Source organism: Mustela nivalis (assembly GCF_964662115.1).
Source record: "Mustela nivalis genome assembly, chromosome: 2".
In the NCBI taxonomy this organism is placed as follows: domain Eukaryota; kingdom Metazoa; phylum Chordata; class Mammalia; order Carnivora; family Mustelidae; genus Mustela; species Mustela nivalis.
Window position 1 is genome coordinate 70,024,262 of NC_139021.1, and position 20,925 is coordinate 70,045,186.

The 20,925-nt window shown below is 36.9% G+C and overlaps 1 protein-coding gene across 4 annotated transcripts in view; it reads left to right on the forward strand.

Moving 5' to 3' along the window:
* Positions 1-20,925, forward strand: part of LOC309859431 (phosphatidylinositol 3,4,5-trisphosphate-dependent Rac exchanger 2 protein-like) — a 112,260-nt gene that overhangs the window by 79,969 nt on the left and 11,366 nt on the right. For 3 of the 4 annotated variants that reach the window (XR_014308687.1, XM_082720090.1, XM_082720089.1), the window contains 2 exons: positions 4,632-4,733; positions 8,268-8,429. Coding sequence is in view for 3 of the 4 variants with exons in the window: in XM_082720090.1 (XP_082576216.1) it covers positions 4,638-4,733; positions 8,268-8,429 (258 nt within the window). In the remaining variant the exon portion in view is untranslated. Of the gene's footprint in view, positions 1-846; positions 940-4,631; positions 4,734-8,267; positions 8,430-20,925 lie in introns of those variants that run through there. The other variant, XM_082720091.1, reaches the window with a different exon arrangement.

Consider the following 20,925-nt stretch of genomic DNA (forward strand, 5'->3'; position numbering starts at 1 on the left):
CATTTAAATCTTTTTAAATTCATTAATACATTTTTATGGCTTAGCATGTGATCTGTCCTGGAGTTTTTTGTTTTTTCCCCCTCTCTGTATGCTTCATGTGTGCTTAAAAACTATGCATATTCTGCAGCTGTTGAGTGGAATATTCTATAAATGTTAGGTCAGTTTTGTTCATAGTGTTGTTCTTCTCTTCTTTGTCTTTTCCTCTAGGTGTTCTGTCAGTTATTGAGGGTAGGATATTGAAATCTATAGGTATAATTGTTAAATTGTCTGTCTTGCCTTTCAATTATGTCAGTTTTGTTTTATATGTATTGGGGCTCTGTTGTTAAATATATACGCATTGAAAGTGCTTGTATCTTTATTTCTATTGATCATAAAATGTTTTTCTTTGTCCCTAGGCATATTTCTTTTCTTTTTTATTTATTTATTTGTTTGTTTTTTTAAAGATTTTGTTTATTTATTTGACAGATGGAGATCACAAGTAGGCAGAGAGGCAGGCAGAGAGAGAGGGAAGCAGGCTCCGTGCTGAGCAGAGAGCCCGATGTGGGGCTTGATCCCAGGATCCTGAGATCATGACCTGAGCTGAAGGCAGAGGCTTAACCCACTGAGCCACCCAGGTGCCCCGGGATATTTCTTTTCTTAAAGTCTGTTTTGGCTGATATTATTATAGCCATGACACTTCTTGTACTGTTTGTTTATCTTTTTCCAGTATTTTACTTACAAACTATTTAGGTCTTTGAATCTAAAACATGTCCCTGGTAGACAGTATATAGTTAGATCCTACCTTTTTTTTTTTAAGTATATTTTATTTAAATTCAATTAGCCAACTATAGTACATCATTATGGATCTTGCTTTTTTTATCCAGCCTGATCATCTCTGACTTTTGATTGGAGTGTTCCATTCATTGATCTTTAACTGAATTATTGATATTGTATTGACAGGTATTGTTTTACTGTTTTTTCTGTATGTGTTTTTATTGTTGCCCCTCTGTTCCTCCTTTACCTTCCTTAGTGTACTGTTTTATCTCCTCTGTTGCTGTTTTTGAACTATTTTTTTTAGTGTTTAGTTTTTTAGTGTTTTTTTTAGGTTTTTTTTTTTTTGTTTTTTTTTTTTACTGTTTAGTGTTTTTAGTGTTTAGTGTGATTGCTCTAAGAACAATATTCATCTTAATTTATCAAGTCTATTTCCTGAAGTTGGTTTTTGTTTTTTGTTTGTGTTGTTTTGTTTTGCTGTTGTAACTTTCCTGGACTTGATTTAAGAACCTGTGACTCTTGTATGTACAGCTTCTATCTCTACTCATTTTTTTGTTTGTTTGTTTTATAATTTAGCCTTTCTTTATAGGGGGTGACTACAGTAACTGCTTAACTTAGTTCTGTTGGTGGTTTGTCAGAGGTGACTAAACATCGTTAATCATCTTGTCTATGGATCTATGTGTTAGTTGGTGGGGGGGTGGGGGAGACATTCAAAGGGTAGGCAGTTTACAAGTCAGATCTAGGTCTTTATTTCCATGGGGATACCCCTTCCCCTTTGGGTCTTTTCTACAGATGCACAGCCTGATATCTGCTCCAAAGAGGGCTGTAATCTCAGGCCAACAGAATTGTGGGCATTCTCCATTTTTTTTATAGAGTGTGCTAACTTTATTGACATTGCCCTCAGGAGTGAGATATTTACCCTCTGCAGTAAAGGGTCTACCTGAAAGCAGGTTTTCAGGGTCTATCACTATGTCAGGGCCCCTTTGATGGAGCCACTGCAGGACAGCCACTGTGGAAGCACCATTTTGATAGGGCCACTGTGCAGGGTGAGCTGAGGAGGATGGGGGCATGAGGAGGCAGAGGGAAGGTGGGAGAAGCTCTTGTGAGAATGTTATAGACTCCCACCTTTCTTACCTGAAATTTCCACAGTTTTTCATGAATAAAAAGATCGTTTTTTTTGTTTGTTTGTTTGACTTTAGTTGATTTCCAGAGCTCTGAAGTTGATATTTTTGACAATTTGCTGAGGTTACAGTTGTTTTTTTTTTTGTTGTTGTTGTTTTGGTTTGGTTTGGTTTGGTTTTTTTGGAAGAGGATTTACTGATCCCTTTTCTCTGCCACAGCCAGAAGAGGTGTCTATGCCACTAAAATTTTAGGGCTTTTTAGGAGGTGTTAGAGCTTCATTGTCTTAGTGAATCCGGTCTTTTCTCAGCACAGTCAACTCTTTGATCCCCTTGATCTAGTTTATTGACTGAATTGTGTCAAGCCATGCCAGTAAAGTCCGAAGAGTGCTGGTTTTTATATGGTCTTACAGCACAGTCTGGTAGGAAACCTGGCTTTTATAATTCCCGCTCTGGTACTAAGTGACCTCTAATTACTTGAATGACTTTAAGAAATTCATTACATCGCTGGTGTCATTTTCCATCTCTGTAAAATGGGGGTTAATAACAGTCACCCTTGGGAAGACAGGTGAGAGCTTACAGATTTGGTGATAAATACTTGGATATGCCACCACCGTTTTCATCATCAGGGAGATCTCTGGGAGGTCATTTAGAAGATATTCTTTCTGGACGCATGGAGAGAGAGTTGGCTTTCATAAGCCAGTCTAAAGTGACAACCCACCTCTGCTGTTATGAAGACAGTCCATGATCTGTACGGGCCTATTAGACAAGGAAATAACAGTGTTAAGCAGTCATGAAATTCTTAGGGTACTTCAACCCAGGGATGGGGAAAGGGGTGGATGTGTTTATAAGGGGTGCTAACTTATGTAGGGATGCTGAAACATCACTGGAAATACAGTGAGATGTACATGGTTGTGTTTCATATGGTTCCTCTGGGGACAGCACCATGTGGGGTTGGAAAAAATATTTTGGTAAACTGATTGCAATGGGGGATGAAGCCCTCAAAGAGCATGCTTGAGTCAGAACATTTCTTTGCTTCCCTGTCTTCTAAAGTTAAAGGCATGATGTTAGTTTTGCTGACATGAATACATTTGGCTAAAGCCAAGTTGCTCACGACAGTCGGGGGTGGGGGCATATACTGCTACCCCCAGTCTTTTCTTTTTCATCCTTTCCTGTTTAGCTCTTGGTCTCGCTTCTTAATGTATGTAGGACAGTAGTCTCAACCCTTGTAAAATGCTGGTATAAAGGTTGTTAAATTATCAGTATGATATTTGAGGAGCCCTTTTCTCCATTTATTACATATTTATTGACTACTTTCTTTTTGCCAGCCACTCTGATAGGCATTGTAGGAAAAGGATTTGGCACAAGTTTCTAATCTTTTTCTTTTTTAAATTAATACTTAAACTATGAAATAAAGACAAGATGCTTCAGAGGATATAGGCTTTTTTTTTTTTTTAATCAGAGTTGATTCTCTCTTCTATTACATCTTATTCTGATTGCTGCTTTTGAGATTTCTCCATTCATCTTGCCTCTCTGGTGATCATACCTGACCTCCTTCTCAGAGACTGGCTGGCCATTGTCACTGGTAGTGTATTATAACTAAAAGTAATTTAGCAATCACTTGGTTAAAACACGACAGTTTTACAGGCAGGAAAACTAGCATTCTGAAATCAACCCAAAGTGGGAGCTCTCTGCCACTCACGGAGCTCCCAGGGGAGTGAGCCGGTCCGATGGTGGAAGCAAACGGGTCACACACAATAACTGAAAGCGAAAACTGTTTATTAGCGTGTACCACACAATAGCTAATACAAGACAGACAACTCTAGCCATGTGGGCTAGGGAGAGGGCTCGATCCCCTTCTCGGGAGCACACCGTTTGGGTGCATCGACTGATAAGGTGACCAATCCCCTCCCTGGAGCACACCTTTTGGGTGCATCGACCGGGAGGATGATCTGAGTGAGAGTGTCCCAAGGGCCCTCTGACAAGCAGAGGGCCAGTGTTGCTTATATGCCAGTTCAGTCACTGCGTCAAAGGCGCTTGCGGTTAATCTGCGGTCTGCTGTACGTGCGAGGCAGCTCGTCTGCTGCTGCTGATGTTGCTTGTAGCACGTACCCCATGTCCTGGTGGTCTATCTGTGGTCGGTTATAACATCCTGCATAACATCTCCTAGTTCATAACAGTTCTCGGAAGCCCTTTGTCTGCTGGGAAGTTCTGCAACAGTGGGGTTCATGCTCACAGGACTCCCTCACAAAGTTACATCACTAGTCAGTGGTGAGGATGTATAGAACCCAGTTGTCTCCAGCCCTGCTCTTTACAACACAGCACAACACCACAATTCAGCTACAACACAACTCCCTTTATAAGCAGGATTGATCTGTGTATCTTTGTGTCTATTATTTATTTATCCATCAGTCCATTCATCCACCCATCTGTCCATCCATCCATCCATCCATCCATCCACCTACCCATCATTTATTCCTCCATTTCTATCCTATTTCTTTTCTTCAGACTTCAGAGGATAGTACATGAAAATTAATTTTAAAGGTATGTATTTTAAACATATTTTGGTTTCTATAACTAACGTGATATGAAAATACTTCTCGTTGTCTTCTGTAAATGTTCTTTGTGATTTCACAGGCTCATCTCAGAGAAAGAAGGTATAAAGAAAGGCTTTCACAAGTTTTTGACAGAAAATTTTATGATAAAAGAAAATTTCATGCCTTCAGCTTTAAAAATTTATGATTATTTTTATCTCCACTGCAGAACTGCATGCTACTTGGAGGACGGAAGAATACAGATGTTCCCCTGGAAGGATATTTAGTAACACCAATACAAAGAATTTGCAAATACCGTCTCATTTTGAAGGTATTTTATGTGTTTATTTTACTGTAGTATCTTTCTTGTATCTGCATATTTTGCTGCATATTTTGATTTAATTTTTTTTTCTTTTAAATAATCTGATTTTCTGAAGAAAGAGCAGCTCAGAGTTACTAGGGAAAATAGCTATTTCATCACATATATATGGATTAGGAAACAAATCTTTTAGGAAAGGAGACTTTTAGTGCTCTCTGTATAAAACGTATCCATTTGAGTTTTCTTTAGAGTAAATGCATTAGTTTCAAGATGGATCCCATTAAATATCTTATGACAAGTTTATATTGCATATTATCTACAGGGTTCATTATCTTAAGTAAATCTATTGTTTTATTTTTTGACTTCCCCATTGATGCTAATGAACTTAAAGTGAAAGTTACATAATTTCACAGTTTGGTTTTTGAATCAGTATTATAGGAAATGTTGTGGGTCACATGGGACAATAAATGGTACGATGTAGAATGACCGTGCTAAGCAAGTACTGCCTCTGGACACATTAATGGTCGTAGGCCATTGCCTCATTACAATGACTAAAAGTGTTGTGAAAAACATATTTTTTTTAAAGATTTATTTATTTATTTGACAGAGAGAGATTACAAGTAGGTAAAGAGGCAGGCAGAGAGAGAGAGGAGGAAGCAGGCTCCCTGCTGAGCAGAGAGCCCGATGCGGCACTCGATCCCAGGACCCTGAGATCATGACCTGAGCCGAAGGCAGCGGCTTAACCCACTGAGCCACCCAGGCGCCATATTTTAATGTGCTAATTATGCTTGTACTGTAAGAATATGTGAATAGATTGGAATAGCAATTCTGGAAATGGTGCTTCTTGGAACTACAGCAGCAGTTTGTGTTTGTGGTTGAGCACGGGAGCTCTGAGTTCAGATCCTAAGTATTCTGCTTACTAGCTGTGTGACTGAATACATAATCTAACTTCTTAAAGCCTTGGGTTTTTATTAATGAAGCAGAAATAATGATGATGAAATTGTAGCATATGTCTGCAAGGATGTGTATAATGGATGTGTATGTCTGTGTATGTGTGTATATACATATATATACACACATATGGAAAATGTATTACATAAAAATAGTAATTAAACTGTTATGCCAATCATTTAGCACAGTATGTACTCCGTATATGTTAGCTATTATTATTCATATATATTTGATTCTGATTTATCTTAATAGTTTAACTACTTCTTTAAATTTTTAAAAGTTTAAAATATTTCAATATGTTATGCACATATTAACTGGTGTTCTTATTGATTTACTTTTTGAGAAACAAATATAAGGAATTTGAACTTAAAATACATTTTTTTAACTACAACTTCCATGAGTTGCATAATTGGGTTTTTGTGTAAAATTTCTTTGAAAACAATTTCTCCTTATTTAAAAAAACAAGTTAAAATTGCTTGGCTAAGCCACAGAGGGAAGCTAACATGGGGATCTTCAGTTCTGCAGACCTTTAATATGGTCTTCAGTACAGGAAGGTTGGGGCAAACATGACTCCTGTCTTTCTGAGAGTCCTTTCAGACTCTTGACTTGGTGACTCAGATCACATCAGCTATTCCTGGACCTGATTTAGCAATCCCAGGCATCTGTTTGTTTTAAGAGTCAGAAGGGGTAGTGATATTAAGAGAAGGATATCATGCTAAGTAGTTGTTCTAAATAACTTCTGGATGGGGATGACCACCAGAGAGGGTTGGCTGATCTGACCTCTCAACAGATAGAATAATGGCCACATCCTTGCTTAGGAAGAAAATGATCAACTCAGCGCTCCTTCAAGAAGTGGAAAGATGCCATCTTTCCCCTTCTTTGGATGATTATCTTCACAAAGAAACTATTTACTTGTGTAGTAGATATGTTGGTGTTGATAATTTTTTTGTTGTTGTACCATTGTGCTGATAATCTCTTTGATTTTGGTTGGTTTTATTTATTCAGAGAAAAACATTAGGGGTTACACTTTGTGTTAAACTATTGGTCATATTTGTGGAACTTGAAATTATTGGTGTGGCCAACCAGTACAGGGTTCATAGAAAGTAACTGACAAAAGATTATTACTAGTTATTTTTCTTGCTATTTCACATTATCTACATTCATGTCTCAACTTCATGGATACCCACTGGGCACAATTCCATAGGACCTCAAATCACAGTCCGCAGACTGACTTGACCACTTCACATAATTTACAAATACTTCTGCACTTTAGAATTTTTAGAGAAGCTAGCATATCTCTTTTATGGATTTGTGATCCAACATAAGTTTTTAAATTTTATCTTGGGAGTGATGCAATGTGTATTCTTCTGGCGATAGCTCTGCAGAATGAAGTTTGAACATACTGAATGCAGGGTCAAAGTTTATGGCAGAAGTTTCAACAGTAACAGCCCTCAAGAGAGTATAACAACTGCATAATTTCCCACTGGATATTAAGAATTGAGAAAATTATTTTAAAGACTTGCCCCAGGATTTCTGTAATTGTGTTAGTTACGTGATGATGGCAACTGTAGTAAAGAAACAAATGACTGATTAAAAAGCAATATGAAATTACATCCCGTATATCCTTTTGCTTGTTTAAGTTTGAGAGCAGAAAATTTTGCCTTGTTCCCTTTTCTCATCTCAGCACCTAATCTAGAGTCACCATATATTAAGGACTTTGTAAATATTTGCTGATGAATAAAGGAATATTTCACGTTTACAAAAAAAAAAAAAAAAAAAAAAAAAAAAAAAAAGCAATGTGGTCACAACTGTCTACACAGTGGGTGAAGATGTTTAATTTTGTGCTTCTAAACAACAAACAAAACCTTTAAATTTAAAATATTAAAGATCACGCTTGCTCTGATATCCTAAATGGGAAAAAAAAACCATAAAATGCCCCCCAAAATCAAATCAAAACCACAACAAAAAAAAAAATCTGTGGCGGGGCTTATGGCAATTCATTCATTGCAGAAAGTGAAACCAGGTTTTTGGTGAAAATAGCATAATTGCTCTGTTAGTGATGGAGTATAATGGAACTTGTAAGTTATTTATTTTGCTAGCGTATAAGACATTATTTAAAAATTTTGCTTTACTTATGGCATGTTTTTGTAGTTTCTCAAAGGTGTATTAGGAAATAAGGCATTGAAATTATTTTTGATATTATGAGACATATTTATATAATGACTTAATGTTCCGCTAAGGCTCTAGGAAGACATACAGAGTTCTATTTCTGTTGGAGCAGAGGTCAATCTTAGAAACAAATTACATGCTGCAGGTGAGATATTTGACAATTCAAAAGGAGAAATCTAATTTAGTTTTTAAAACAAAATAATTTTAAGGCAAAAAAATTAAAGGAGCTGCAAAATGTGTGTCAGGGTAATGTGTATTCATTGATTCAACCTTTGTTTTTGATCTGAATTTTAGTGGAGTTTGTGATGTCCCTTCTGAAAGTGACTCTCACAATCTCTGCAGTTCTCATTTCCTGGCCATTCTGAACATGCTATACCAGAAAGCTGAAGATCAAAGGGCGATTTATTTTTTTGTGTGTATAAACAGGAGTTGCTGAAGCAGAGTCCAAGGAAACACAGTGACTACGCAGCGGTAATGGAAGCCCTCCAAGTCGTGAAAGCTGTCTGTTCCAACATAAACGAGGCCAAGAGGCAGATGGAGAAGTTAGAAGTCTTAGAGGAATGGCAGTCTCACATTGAAGACTGGGAGGTACATTCACTCTACTCAACAATGGAGCTTAAAATAGTTTTGTTATGTCTTGTGCTGCATGTAGAATTGTTGACATTGGATGGAACCATAAATGGTCATTTTAACAGATAATGCCAGAGGGCTATAACCATTTCTGCAAAGTGCTGTCATTATCATTTTTAAATATCTTTAGAGTGGCAAGTTAACTGACTTTACATCAACCTGAAAGCTTTGTCATAGAACCTTCTAATATTGTGTGGGTTATGAGCTTTGGTATTTCAGTATTTGTGCATCTTGATTATCCTGCCCTCCTTTGGTCAGTAAGTACATAGCCTAAAACCTGGAGAGAGTAAGGAAGGGGAGTTATGCCCCATATGTGTTCTATGATACTGTTATTTTCAGATTTTGATGATGATTTTAATTTTAAGGCCACTTAATCTCTTAAATTGCATTTCATTGCAATTATTTCATCATTTCTAAATGAAGAGACTGTCTATGATGTGATTTTTAAGGTCCATTCAAGATGAAAAGTCTTATGGATTTATGACACATTAAAGAAAGATTTTTTTAAATGATAAAAAAAGCAAACGAAGAGTGATATATGTTTTCATCCATGGTAACTTTGAATCCCTATTATTTCATGGGGTTGGAGCCCTATGTTATTTTAATGCTATATAAAGCATAAACTAAAATTTTGTCTTTAAATTGACTTAATTGAGATGAGATGAGCTTTCAACTGGGATCATTTATTTTTATAAAGTAAAGCAATTAAGACATTTTTTAAAGGTATAGGGAAGATTTAAAATGTTTCCAACCAAATAACGTATCACACAAATTCGATTGGATTGCTTTTTATCTTTAGGACCTTATAATTGACTGATTTGTTTCGTATCTTCAATATGTTGGTTTCCATTTAGATCTAAAATTATATCCATTCAGATTTGCAAAGAAACTTCAAACGTTGACGTCCACGAATTCCCCAGTTTATCCACTCTTCACCATGAAACTTTCAAATCCAGTAGGGATCAAAGCTTTCTCTTTATCTATATTCTTTCATTTCAAGTGTCCAGGGTGACCTCATATTTCAGCATGAATGCTACTTATTTCAGTCAGTTAAAATGGTTGTGTGTTTTACAGTTGATTCACGATGATAATTCCTTTCCTGGGGAGTGGTTGTCCTGCTGGGTTGAGAAAAATGGATTGAAGTTTGCTTTTGTCATTCTGTTGTCACTTGAGCATTGGAAGAAAAACTGAATGTGCTTTACATTGCAGGGTTTTTCATTGATATCTGCCCAGCCTTTTCCCAAAACAAAACCTCACAGATTCTTCTTGGTACTCTAGGGGAATGGAATCTGTCATAATTTTGTTCCTCCTCACTTATATTCTAAAAATAAAATTGCATCTAGTGCAGAATTAAGAGATTCTTTAAAAAGTTGATATTTCTTGCTCTGGGCAAGCCAGTTACTCAAAGGAAGAATGTGTGTGGATCATGTTCCGTTACTATCAGCCCCTAACAGGGGGGCCCTCAATCTCACCAGCTCTCTATGTTTACAATAAACAGTTGAAGTGCAAGAGGAAAATGCAGCACCTGGACAGAGGAAACTGGCTGCAGGAAATCAGATATGACTACAGTTCCAGCAGGCACAGAGGAGATCATATGAGTGTTGGGTCCCAATAAAAGGGCAGCAATGCAGATTCTATTTGAGTAGGATTTGAATATAATTGCATGAGACACAGCCAGGCTACTTTGGGGGGTTTTGGGACATTGAGGGAATGCAGCTTGGAGGAAGGCCCAGCTAACTGGTTGGCAATTTTTGATAAGAACATGATTCCTCATCTCAGTCCACCAGCTTGGAGAGCGGGGGAAAGGTCTTATAATACTCACACCTGGTCTGTTCCTGGAAGCTTTGGAGAAACTGCTGATAGGACTCCAATTTGTCCAGGAGAGAGGGGTAGTCTTAAAGAATAAATGCAGGCCCTGGGAGGGAAGGAGGATAGATACAGAGCTTTCTCTAAATTGCAAACAGAGATTACTGCTCAGCTTGCAGACAGCTTTGTGTATGTTTAAAGTAGCTCTAGTGGGTTTAGGACATGGCCAAGGGCAGATGTCAGGTGGCATGCTGGCCAAGAATGGAGAGTTACTTAAAAAACCTTTGAGGTAAGAAGTCTTGAGCTTATAAGGTTGGGAAAACAACTCCCTGTCTAATTCCTTCCCCAAGCTCCTGCAGACCCTTGAGGACCACCTGAGGGATGACACCCTCGCTCCAGTAACTAAAATTTCTTGAATGGGATCTGAATCTGATACACCATGATTTAGCATTATTTTCACCTTAGGTGGATTATTTATTTCAAGTAAGTCACTTCATTATCCAGTCTTATCTTCCCATTAATCAAATAAAGGCTTTTTAGAGTGAAATATATCAGGTATCTTGCCTGTCTAATATTCTGTGCTATAAATTATCGTTACATTCCTTTATGTTGAATTTAGGTAAACAAGTGATTGAAATCTATGGTCCCAAATTAGACGACATAGAGCTGAAGCCTGATTTTCAAGCAGACTTCATCTTTTGTCCGGACTCTAACCCTTACCTTGGGGATGATGTATCAGACCTCTCCCACATACTATGTGGGTTATTACAGGAGCCAAACGAAATAAGTGGAGGTGCCTTGAATAATGTCAAATGCTATGCAAATGAGTAATTTTTTTTATTATTTATTTTTTATAAACATATATTTTTATCCCCAGGGGTACAGGTCTGTGAATCACCAGGTTTACACACTTCACAGCACTCACCAAATCACATACCCTCCCCAATGTCCATAATCCCACCCCCTCCTCCCAAACCCCCTCCCCCCAGCAACCCTCAGTTTGTTTTGTGAGATTAAGAGCCACAAATGAGTAATATTTTAAAGCTCTGGTTCAATGGTAGGATTTTACCCTTGAGAAATTCCTATTTGTCTAATACATGCTCCTGCCTACTGAAGGTGTTATATTACTTCAGTTAAGGTTAGATAGTTCCAAGTCACAGAAACTAAAAGAAAAATTAATTTAAAAAGATATGGGGCAGCTCACAGAATCAGTAGAAAAGCTACACTCTCAAGGGTGTCTAGGCAGCCAATGCTCATAAGTAGGTTCATCAGTGCCCTGACTAAAATGAATAGACTCTAATAATTTTTTCTATCATTCTATTACATCACTCAGGATTCAAGATCAAAATCTAAGATTCCTGTAGTCTTGCCTAGGGGAAGACAGAGGTCCTTATTGGCCAGTCAGCCACTTTCCTTTTGGGGAAAGACTGATCTTCCATTGTATGCAATCTTGGTGAGCCCTTAACAGTTTGCTGAGGTATTATAATCCCCATTACACAGATTTAAGAAATGAGGGCCATAAAATTTCCCTCAAGTGCTTACAGCTAATGGATGGCAGAGTTTAAACCTATATTCCTTGTCACCATGTAATATTGTATCTACTCAGAAAAAAATTAAGCTAATTCTTTAGATTAATTTGATTGCTTGCCATTTAGAAGTAAATTGAATATAGAAATTAGGTTTTGTCATCATTTACATAGTGACTGCCATTACAGAAGATCTGTAGTTTAATTGCTCATATTTGAAGTTTTGCCTTTTATTAGTATAATTTATCATATCTCATTTTTATGTCTTATCCAACATTCAGAGCATTGCATAGGATATTCTACCAAAGGTAATTGTAGGGCAATGATCAGTGTGCTTGGAAAGGAAGTTCGTTAGTTGTTTAATCAGAGTCACTGGTTCATTTCATAGAACAGGACCAGTTGCTGTCTTGGTCTGCTTTTTGGCTGATTGATAGCATTGTAATGGTAACTTTAATCTTTGGAATCATAATGAACTCTATCAACAAGGGAGTATCAAAAAGCATTATATTACTTGGTAATTCAGCTTTATATCCATGATAGCCCTGTTTGGAATAGATCTCTCAAATCTGAAAACAATCATATTAAAAGATAAGAGGGAGAATTATTAATATATGAAGGTGCTGGAAAAAATAAGATCAAAATAGTCACTGCATTTTACGAAATAGAAACAGAATAGAAATTTGACACCTCTTGGCTTTCTACATGGAGAAATATAATGGCACAAAACCATTTTAACATCCATTTCCTGCTTTACATATGATTAAGTTTGTGTCTGACAGTATATTGACTTCAAGTCATGTTCTCTTACTTTATGAGTGTGAGTCTAACAGAGGTTGTGATCAGAATTTTTTTTCTTTTCTACAAAGTGATTTGGTAGATACAAATTTGTCTATTGCCTTGAGACAGAATTGATTTATAGATGGCCCTTGTTACTTAAGGATAGGTCGTTTGGGAAGAAGGCCATTGAAAGTTAATCTGTGAAGAAAGGGAGCAGAATTTTCTAAGTGGGAGGGGGCGAAGCTTGATTGGGACTTCATTTCAATAAAATGAACATTTATGTTATTAGTTTTATCTAATATATGACAGAATGTAGGTTAAAACATCAGTTAATAAATTGAATCTCAAAAAGAGTGAACCAAATGCTGAATCTTGCTGGGCGGCATACATTTTATGACATTACATGATAAAATGATGTGATATTCTTCATTTCATGTTTAACTTTTCTAGTAGTTTTAAAAGATTTTTTGAGAGAATATTCAAATGCTTCATTCATTTTCTTGAGACACTTCTTTGATATTGAAACCATTCTCTTATGCGACGCCCACCCAGTTGTCATTCTTGTCAATTTTCTTCCACAGTGAGTGGGTCTAACTCTTGTTAGATCTTCATCTGTCTGTGCTTTGTATATGATTGGGGGAAGTTTCAGAGCCTCCTGTCATCCTTCTTCTTTGCCAAGACTATGCCTTTTCTCTGCAGTCTGCGTTTTTCTGGTATTGACATTCAACATTTAGTTGACAAGATGAATGAGGTAGACTCTGGTATTAAGCAGGGAGCGCTGACAGTGGGGTCAGATAGTGACTAGTTTCCTATTATAGTGATTTTTTGCCTCTTCATAGCTGCAAAGAATCAGTAATGAACCCTTACATAACATATTGAGAACTTAATATAAAAAGATTTAACCTTTCAAATAATCCAGACGTGGTTTAGCAATATTATTTTCATTGCATCTTTTTCAGAGGTGGGGCTTTGTTCTACTGTTGCAGTGTTTAATAAATCATTTCATAAATCATATTTGAAGACACACTGGAAATTAGAAAAGGAGCCATAAAATAAATGCACACACTCCTGACTGTCTTTTCTGAGTGTTGTCATTTTCTGAAAGCATACTTTGGCACCTAACTAGTGTCCAGCTATGGAAATTCATCATATTCCAAATTAAATTAAATTAAATTTAATTAAATACAGTAAGTTCTGTAATGGCACTTTGAATTTACTAGTCTTTCATGTATGCTGACTATATATAATTCACACCTGATTATACCTCAAATTGTAGAATCAAAATTTATTCAGCTTCTTAGCAAATTAGATTCTGAATTGTCACCATTTTCTGGCTGGATCTTGACCACGAGACACCCACAGTGAGAAGGGGAGCCATTGGTGAGGAGTGTTGCCAACATGGATTGCCTCTGGGTCCTGGATTTAGTGACTGAAATCATGGTTTGCTCCATCCATTTCAGACTGATCTTTTCACCCTATGAGAAGGTGATACTGAAATGGTGTACTTTGTAAGTGACAAAGAAAATCCCTAAAGCATGATTGAAATCTGAAACCATGACATGAAATGAACTATATAGTTAATGATAAACAAATAATCATACACACACAGCTATCTCTAATAGTGTTAATTCATGCCAGCTCTCATTTTGTTGATACTCTGCTACTACAGTGATCATGCTGCATTTAATTCTATGCTTTAATATGTATTTCTTCCACTAGTATCAGGAACAGGGGTCATGTCCCAAGACTTTGCACCTGCTGGGACCAAAGTGAAGGAGGCGGGATAACATAGGTTTCCACAGACTGGACTAGAAAGAGAAGCTTTTGGAAGGAGAGGCACTGGATGAGTGAGTAGATTCCCACCTATGGTGCAGTTATTAGTGGATGGTTACTTCTCCTCTTGAACTGCCACTCAGCCTACCTTTCCTGATTTAATAAAAGTGGTCAGGATTAGAACCATCCATGGAACTTCCTTGCTGGGTCTTTTCTGTATTTAGTTCTATATATATATATAATTCATCACAGGTGTGATTTCACATGATCAATATTGCTTCTTAAAGGGAATTGCATGTTAAAAAGGATAAATCATCTAGATGAAAAAAGTCCATTATTTTGGTTATTTATTTATTAAGGGAATGTTGAGACAGCATAACTCTGAATCATATGGGTAAACACATTATTTAAAAATACTTGTTTTGGGGCACCTGGGTGGCTCAGTGGGTTAAAGCCTCTGTCTTCGGCTCAGGTCATGGTCTCAGGGTCCTGGGATCCAGCCCCACATGGGGTTCTGCTCAGCAGGGAGCTTGCTTCCCCTCTCTCTCTCTGCTTGCCTCTCTGCCAGATTGTGATCTCTCTCTGTGTGTCAAATAAATAAGTAAAATCTTTTTTAAAAATCTGTATTTAATTGTGTATATATATCACATCTTCTTTATCCACAATGGAATACTATGCAGCCATCAAAAGAAATGAAATCTTGCCATTTGCGACAACATGGATGGAACTAGAGCATATCATGCTTAGCGAAATAAGTCAAGCAGAGAAAGGCAACTATCATATGATCTCCCTGCTATGAGGAAGTGGTGATGCAACATGGGGGCTTAAGTGGGTAGGAGAAGAATCAATGAAACAAGATGGGATTGGGAGGGAGACAAACAATAAGTGACTCTTAATCTCACAAAACAAATTGAGGGTTGCTGAGGGAGGGGTGTTGGGAGAAGGGGGGTGGGGTTCTGGACATTGGGGAGGGTATGTTCTTCGGTAAGTGCTGTGAAGTGTGTAAACCTGATAATACATAGACCTGTACTCCTGGGGATAAAAATATATGTTTATAAAAAATTAAAAAAAATTTTAAAAATCTGTATTTAATATGTACATATACATATTACTTTATGGGTAATAGCTTTATAATAGTTCAAAATAAATGATTTATACAAGCCCTCTTACTTTTTAAAAATAATTCTTTTATACCTTGCCTCTCAAATGTTGGTTTATGACTCTATGATATATCAGTGTACTTTTAAAATAGCTTATTTTCATGGACAATATTTTTTTCACAAACACATGAAATTCCATCTTTGTAAAAGTATTTCTATAGGTTTGTTTGTTTGTTTTCCCATAGTGAAATAATCTGCTGCCTTCAACATCTACTTGGTGACCCATGAAAAACTGTACAAAACTGATCTAACCAAACATCTTTCCCTTTCTTTTATCTTCCTTGCACCTGTCCTCCCTCCATCTTTCTTTCTTTCCTTCCTTCCTTCCTCCCTTCCTCCTTTACTCCCTCCCTCCAGTTTCCCTCCCTCCCATCTCCCTCTGTCCCTCTTGCTTCCTAAAAGTTTACAAACAGAGAAACCAACCTGCTAGAGATTTATACCAGGAAAAAATGTTTAACAAATTGTTTGACATGTTATAAAATGTTAAAATCCTGACTTCAGTATTCATATAGAGAAAAGTGTTTATCATACATTATTGTTCAATGACTAAATATGGAATTGCCAAAGAACATATTTCTAGATTTAAAAATTAGCATCAATTTTCAAAATGAAGATAAAACACTAACTAGGTTATGTAACATTATTTAGGTGTAAGTGAATATTCACCGGTGATGAAATATACCATAGGTGACCATGGGGTATATTTGCGACCATGGTAACATGATCAGTGCCTATCTGCCCTGGGACTAGGAAGCAGTCAGGACTACCTCAGGCAGAGACCTGTGCTCACCTCTATCTCCCTGTCAGCAGGGTTGCCATCTGATGCACTTGAGCACCTGGATTCAGGTACCCAAAACCTCCAAGGTAATTTTACTTAGAGTGTTCCAGATGCATCAGCATTTACTGAAATGACCTGGGACCTACCACAGCTTTACTCAGTTTCAATCTCCAAAGGTAGGACCAGGGAAACTGGGAATTTCAAGAAGCATATCAGGTGTGTCTCCCAAACACTAAACTTTGAGAACCATGCCCTAGAGGCTTTGCTCTCTTCCGATGATCTGCCTGGCTTGTTTTACTGCTTCCACATTTTTTATATTCTAGTTCACTTGCCTGACGTTGTCATTTTGATAGACTTTAGCGCTCCTGACCCTTACCTAGTAATCTGATGTTCATAATCATACTTTATTTCAATTTCTTCTGTGAATTTTGTAGCTTGACTTCTTTATTTCTGACCCCAGAAAACTCTCCTGGGATTTCTAGGTAAATGAAAAAAAATTGCATGTAATTTCAAAATATCATAAATTTCATTTACTTTAAAGATAAAGTTGTGAGGTTTTTGTTTTGTTTTCTTTTGTTTTAGCTACAGAGAAAGGTAGATTTATCATGTAAGCAAGGAGAATATAACCACAACATTATTTAAAAAGAGACGCTTATTAAGTGTCTACTTGTACATGGGATGGATTTGAAGTGAGAGGCATATCATGACTATACAGAAGACTGTATATACACTTGGTCAAATTTTTAATATTTCTAACATTGTACGTCTCTGTAGTTAAAAGATTCTTAGTGATTTCTAGTTGCCATTGTCCTGTTAATAATGCACGGATTCAATCATGGTAAATCAAAGACACAATGGTTCTTCTTTACCATTTACGGCTTTACACAGGGTATAAAGAGAAATGCTATAGGCCATTCATTTAGAAGGAGTTTTTTAGACAAATGTGTATGTTCAACTCAGATTCCTTTAAGTGACTAAGCAATCCTCTGGGAATTATTTAATGGACATTTCCTGTGATAATAGTAGATTACTATTATCTAATACTATTACTATTCTACTCTGGTACAAGATGGTAAAGGTACCTACTCTACTGATTCTTAAAGCTTGATGTTAAATATGAAAGAAATATCTTTACAGTGATAGAAATGTCTCAGTAGGATTTAGTAAAATATAATGAGTGATGTTATGTTTATAGTGTGAGATATACTTTAAAACATAAAAAGATTGTTGGGCTTGATGTCATTACCCGACAAAGTTTCATTAATAGATTATTAAACAGATGCTTTGGGCTGTTTTTGAAAAGAAGTGTTTTACCTCACAGAGCTCAATTAATATTCAGATTTTTTATCAGGAGCTAGGAGCTAATGGGAACTTATGGTAATGACTTAAACATAATTTAGTTTTTAATATTTTTTAAAAATTTTATTTATTTGAAAGGGAGAGAGAGAGCACAAGTGGAGGGACAGGGAGAGGGAGAGGCAGACTCCCTGCTAGGCAGGGAGCCTGACACAGGGCTCCATTCCAGGACCTTGGGATCATGACCTGAGCTGAAAACAGACAGTTAACTAACTGAGCCACCAGGTGCCCCCAAATATAATGTATTTGTATATTAGTAGGGGGTTTAGGGTTTGCTATGATACCAATATAGATTAAATCAAAAGTCGAACTATTTAAGCATACAATAGAGGAAAATGATCTAGAGGCGTTGTTGACTAATGGAGCACTTTGAATTAGTTGGAAGATGGAATTGCCATAGATGTGTTAATACAATCTTATAGAATCAAGATATATATTGTAGGGGTCTGGAGAAATACTGATATCACTACATGATTTATTCGCCAACTTGCATCTGAGTAGTAGTGCTCACTTCTCGAGATGTTTCATATTGAGGGAGACCCTCACAAACTGGAGAAGGTTCAGAAGAGATCTTCAGGGATCTTGCAAATCTTTCCATAGTTTGGCTATTGTGGACATTACTGCTATAGACATTTGGGTGCATGTACCCCTTCAGATTACTACACTTGTATCGTTAGGGTAAATACCCAGTAGTGAGAGTGCTGGGTCATAGGGTAGCTCTATTTTCAACTTTTTGAGGAACCTCTATACTGTTTTCCAGAGTGGCTGCACCAGCTTGCATTCCCACCAACAGTGTAGGAGGGTTCCCCTTTCTTCGCATCCTCTCCAACATCTATTGTTTCCTGACTTGTTAATTTTAGCCATTCTCATTGGTATGGGGTGGTATCTTATTGTGGTTTTGATTTGTATGTCCTGATGCCGAGTGATGTTGAGTACTTTTTCATGTGTTTGGTGGCCATTTGGATGTCTTCTTTTCAGAAATGTCTGTTCATGTCTTCTGCCCATTTCTTGATTGGATTATTTGTTCTTTGGGTGTTGAGTTTGATAAGTTCTTTATAGATTATAGGTACTAGTCCTTTATCAGATATGTCATTTGCAGATATCTTCTCCCATTCTGCCAGTTGTCTTTTGGTTTTGTTGACTGTTTCCCTTGCTGTGCAAAAGCTTTTGATCTTGATGAAATCCCCAGAGTTCATTTTTTCCCTCGCTTGCCTTGCCTTTGGTGATGTTTCTAGGAAGAAGTTGTTGCAGCTGAGGTTGAAGAGGTTTTGCTGCCTGTGTTCTTCTCAAGGATTTTGATGGATTTCTGTCTCACATTGAGGTATTCCATCCGTTTTTAGTCTATTTATGTGTGTGGTGTAAGGAAATGGTCCAGCTTTATTCCTCTGCATGTAGCTGTCCAATTTCCCCAACACCATTTGTTGAAGAGACCATCATTTTTCCATTGGACATTCTTTCCTGCCTTATCAAAGATTAGTTGACCATAGAGTTGAGGATCCATTTCTGGGATTTCTATTCTGTTCCATTGACCTATGTGTCTGTTTTTGAGCCCATCCCATACTGTCTTGATGATTATAGGTTTGTAATAGAGCTTGAAGTCCGGAATTGTGATTCTGCCAACTTTAGTTTTCTTTTCAACATTCCTCTGGCTATTTGGGGTCTTTTCTGGTTCCATATAAATTTTAAGATTACTTATTCAATTTCTTTGAAAAAAATTGATGGTATTTTGATAGAGATTGCATTAAATGTATAGATTGCTTTAGGTAGCATAGACATACTCACAATATTTGTTTTTCCAATCTATGAGCATGAAACACTTTTCCATTTCTTTGTGTCTTCCTCAATTTCTTTCATGAATACATTATCGTTTTCTGAGTACAGATTCCTTGCCTCTTTGGTTAGGTTTATTCCTAGGTGTCTTATGGTTTGGGGTGCAATTGTAAATGGGATTGACTGTTTAATTTCTCTTTCTTCTGTCCTGTTGTTGGTGTATAGAAATGCAGCTTATTTCTGTGCACTGATTTTATATCCTGACACTTTACTGAATTCCTGTATTAGTTCTAGCAGTTTTGGAGTGGAGTCTTTGGGTTTTCCACATAATGTATCATATCTGCAAAGAGGGAGAGTTTGACTTCTTCATTGCCAATTTGGATGCCTTTAATTTCTTTTCCTTGTCTGATTATTGAGGCTAATACTTCTGGTATTATGTTGAATAGCAGTGATGATAGTGGACATCCCTGCTGTGTTCTTGACCTTAGGGAAAATGTTCTTAGTTTTTCCCCTGTGAGAATGGACATTTGCTTTGAGTTTTTTACAGATGGCTTTGATGACTTTGAGGTATGTACCCTCTATCCCTACACTGTGAAGAGTTTTGATCAAGAGAGCATGCTGTACTTTGTCAAATGCTTTTTGAGCATCTATTAAGAATATCATATGGTTCTTGTTCTTTCTTTTATTAATGTACTGTGTCACATTGATTGATTTGCAGATGTTGAACAAACCTTGCAGCCGAAGATAAATCCCACTTGATCATGGTGAATAATCTTTTTAATGTACTATTAGATCCTATTGGCTAGTATTTTGGCGAGATTATCTGCATCCATGTTCATCAAGGATATTGGTCATAATTCTTTTTGATGCGGTCTCTGTCTGGTTTTGGGAATGCTGGTCTCATAAAATGAGTTTGAAAGTTTTTCTTTCATTTCCAATTTTTGGAACAGTTTCAGGAGAATAGGTGTTAATCCTTTAAATGCTTGGTAGAATTCCCCTTGGAATACATCTGGCCCTGGGCTCTTGTTTGTTGGGAGATTTTTTTTTTTTTATAAAGACTGTTTCAGTCTCCTTACTGGTTATGGTTATTTTTCTGTTTCTTCCTGGTTTAATTTTGGTAGTTTATATGTCTCTAGGAATGCATCCATTTCTTCCAGATTGTCAAATTTGCTGGTGTGTAGTTGCTCATATGTTCTTTATATTGTTTGTATTTCTTTGGTGTTGGTTGTGATCTCTCCTCTTTCATTCATGTTTTTTATTTATTTGGTTCTTTCTCTTTTCTTTTCGATAAGTGTGGCCAGGAGTTTATCAATCTTATTAGTTCTTTCAAAGAACCAGCTCCCAGTTTTGTTGATTTGTTCTGCTGTTTTTTTGGTTTCTATTTCATTTATTTCTCCTCTGAGTCTTTATGAGTTCTCTTCTGATCTTTATGATTTCTCTTCTCCTGCTGGGTTTAGGCTTTCTTTGCTATTCTTTCTCCAGCTCCTTTAGGTGTAGGTTTAGGTTGA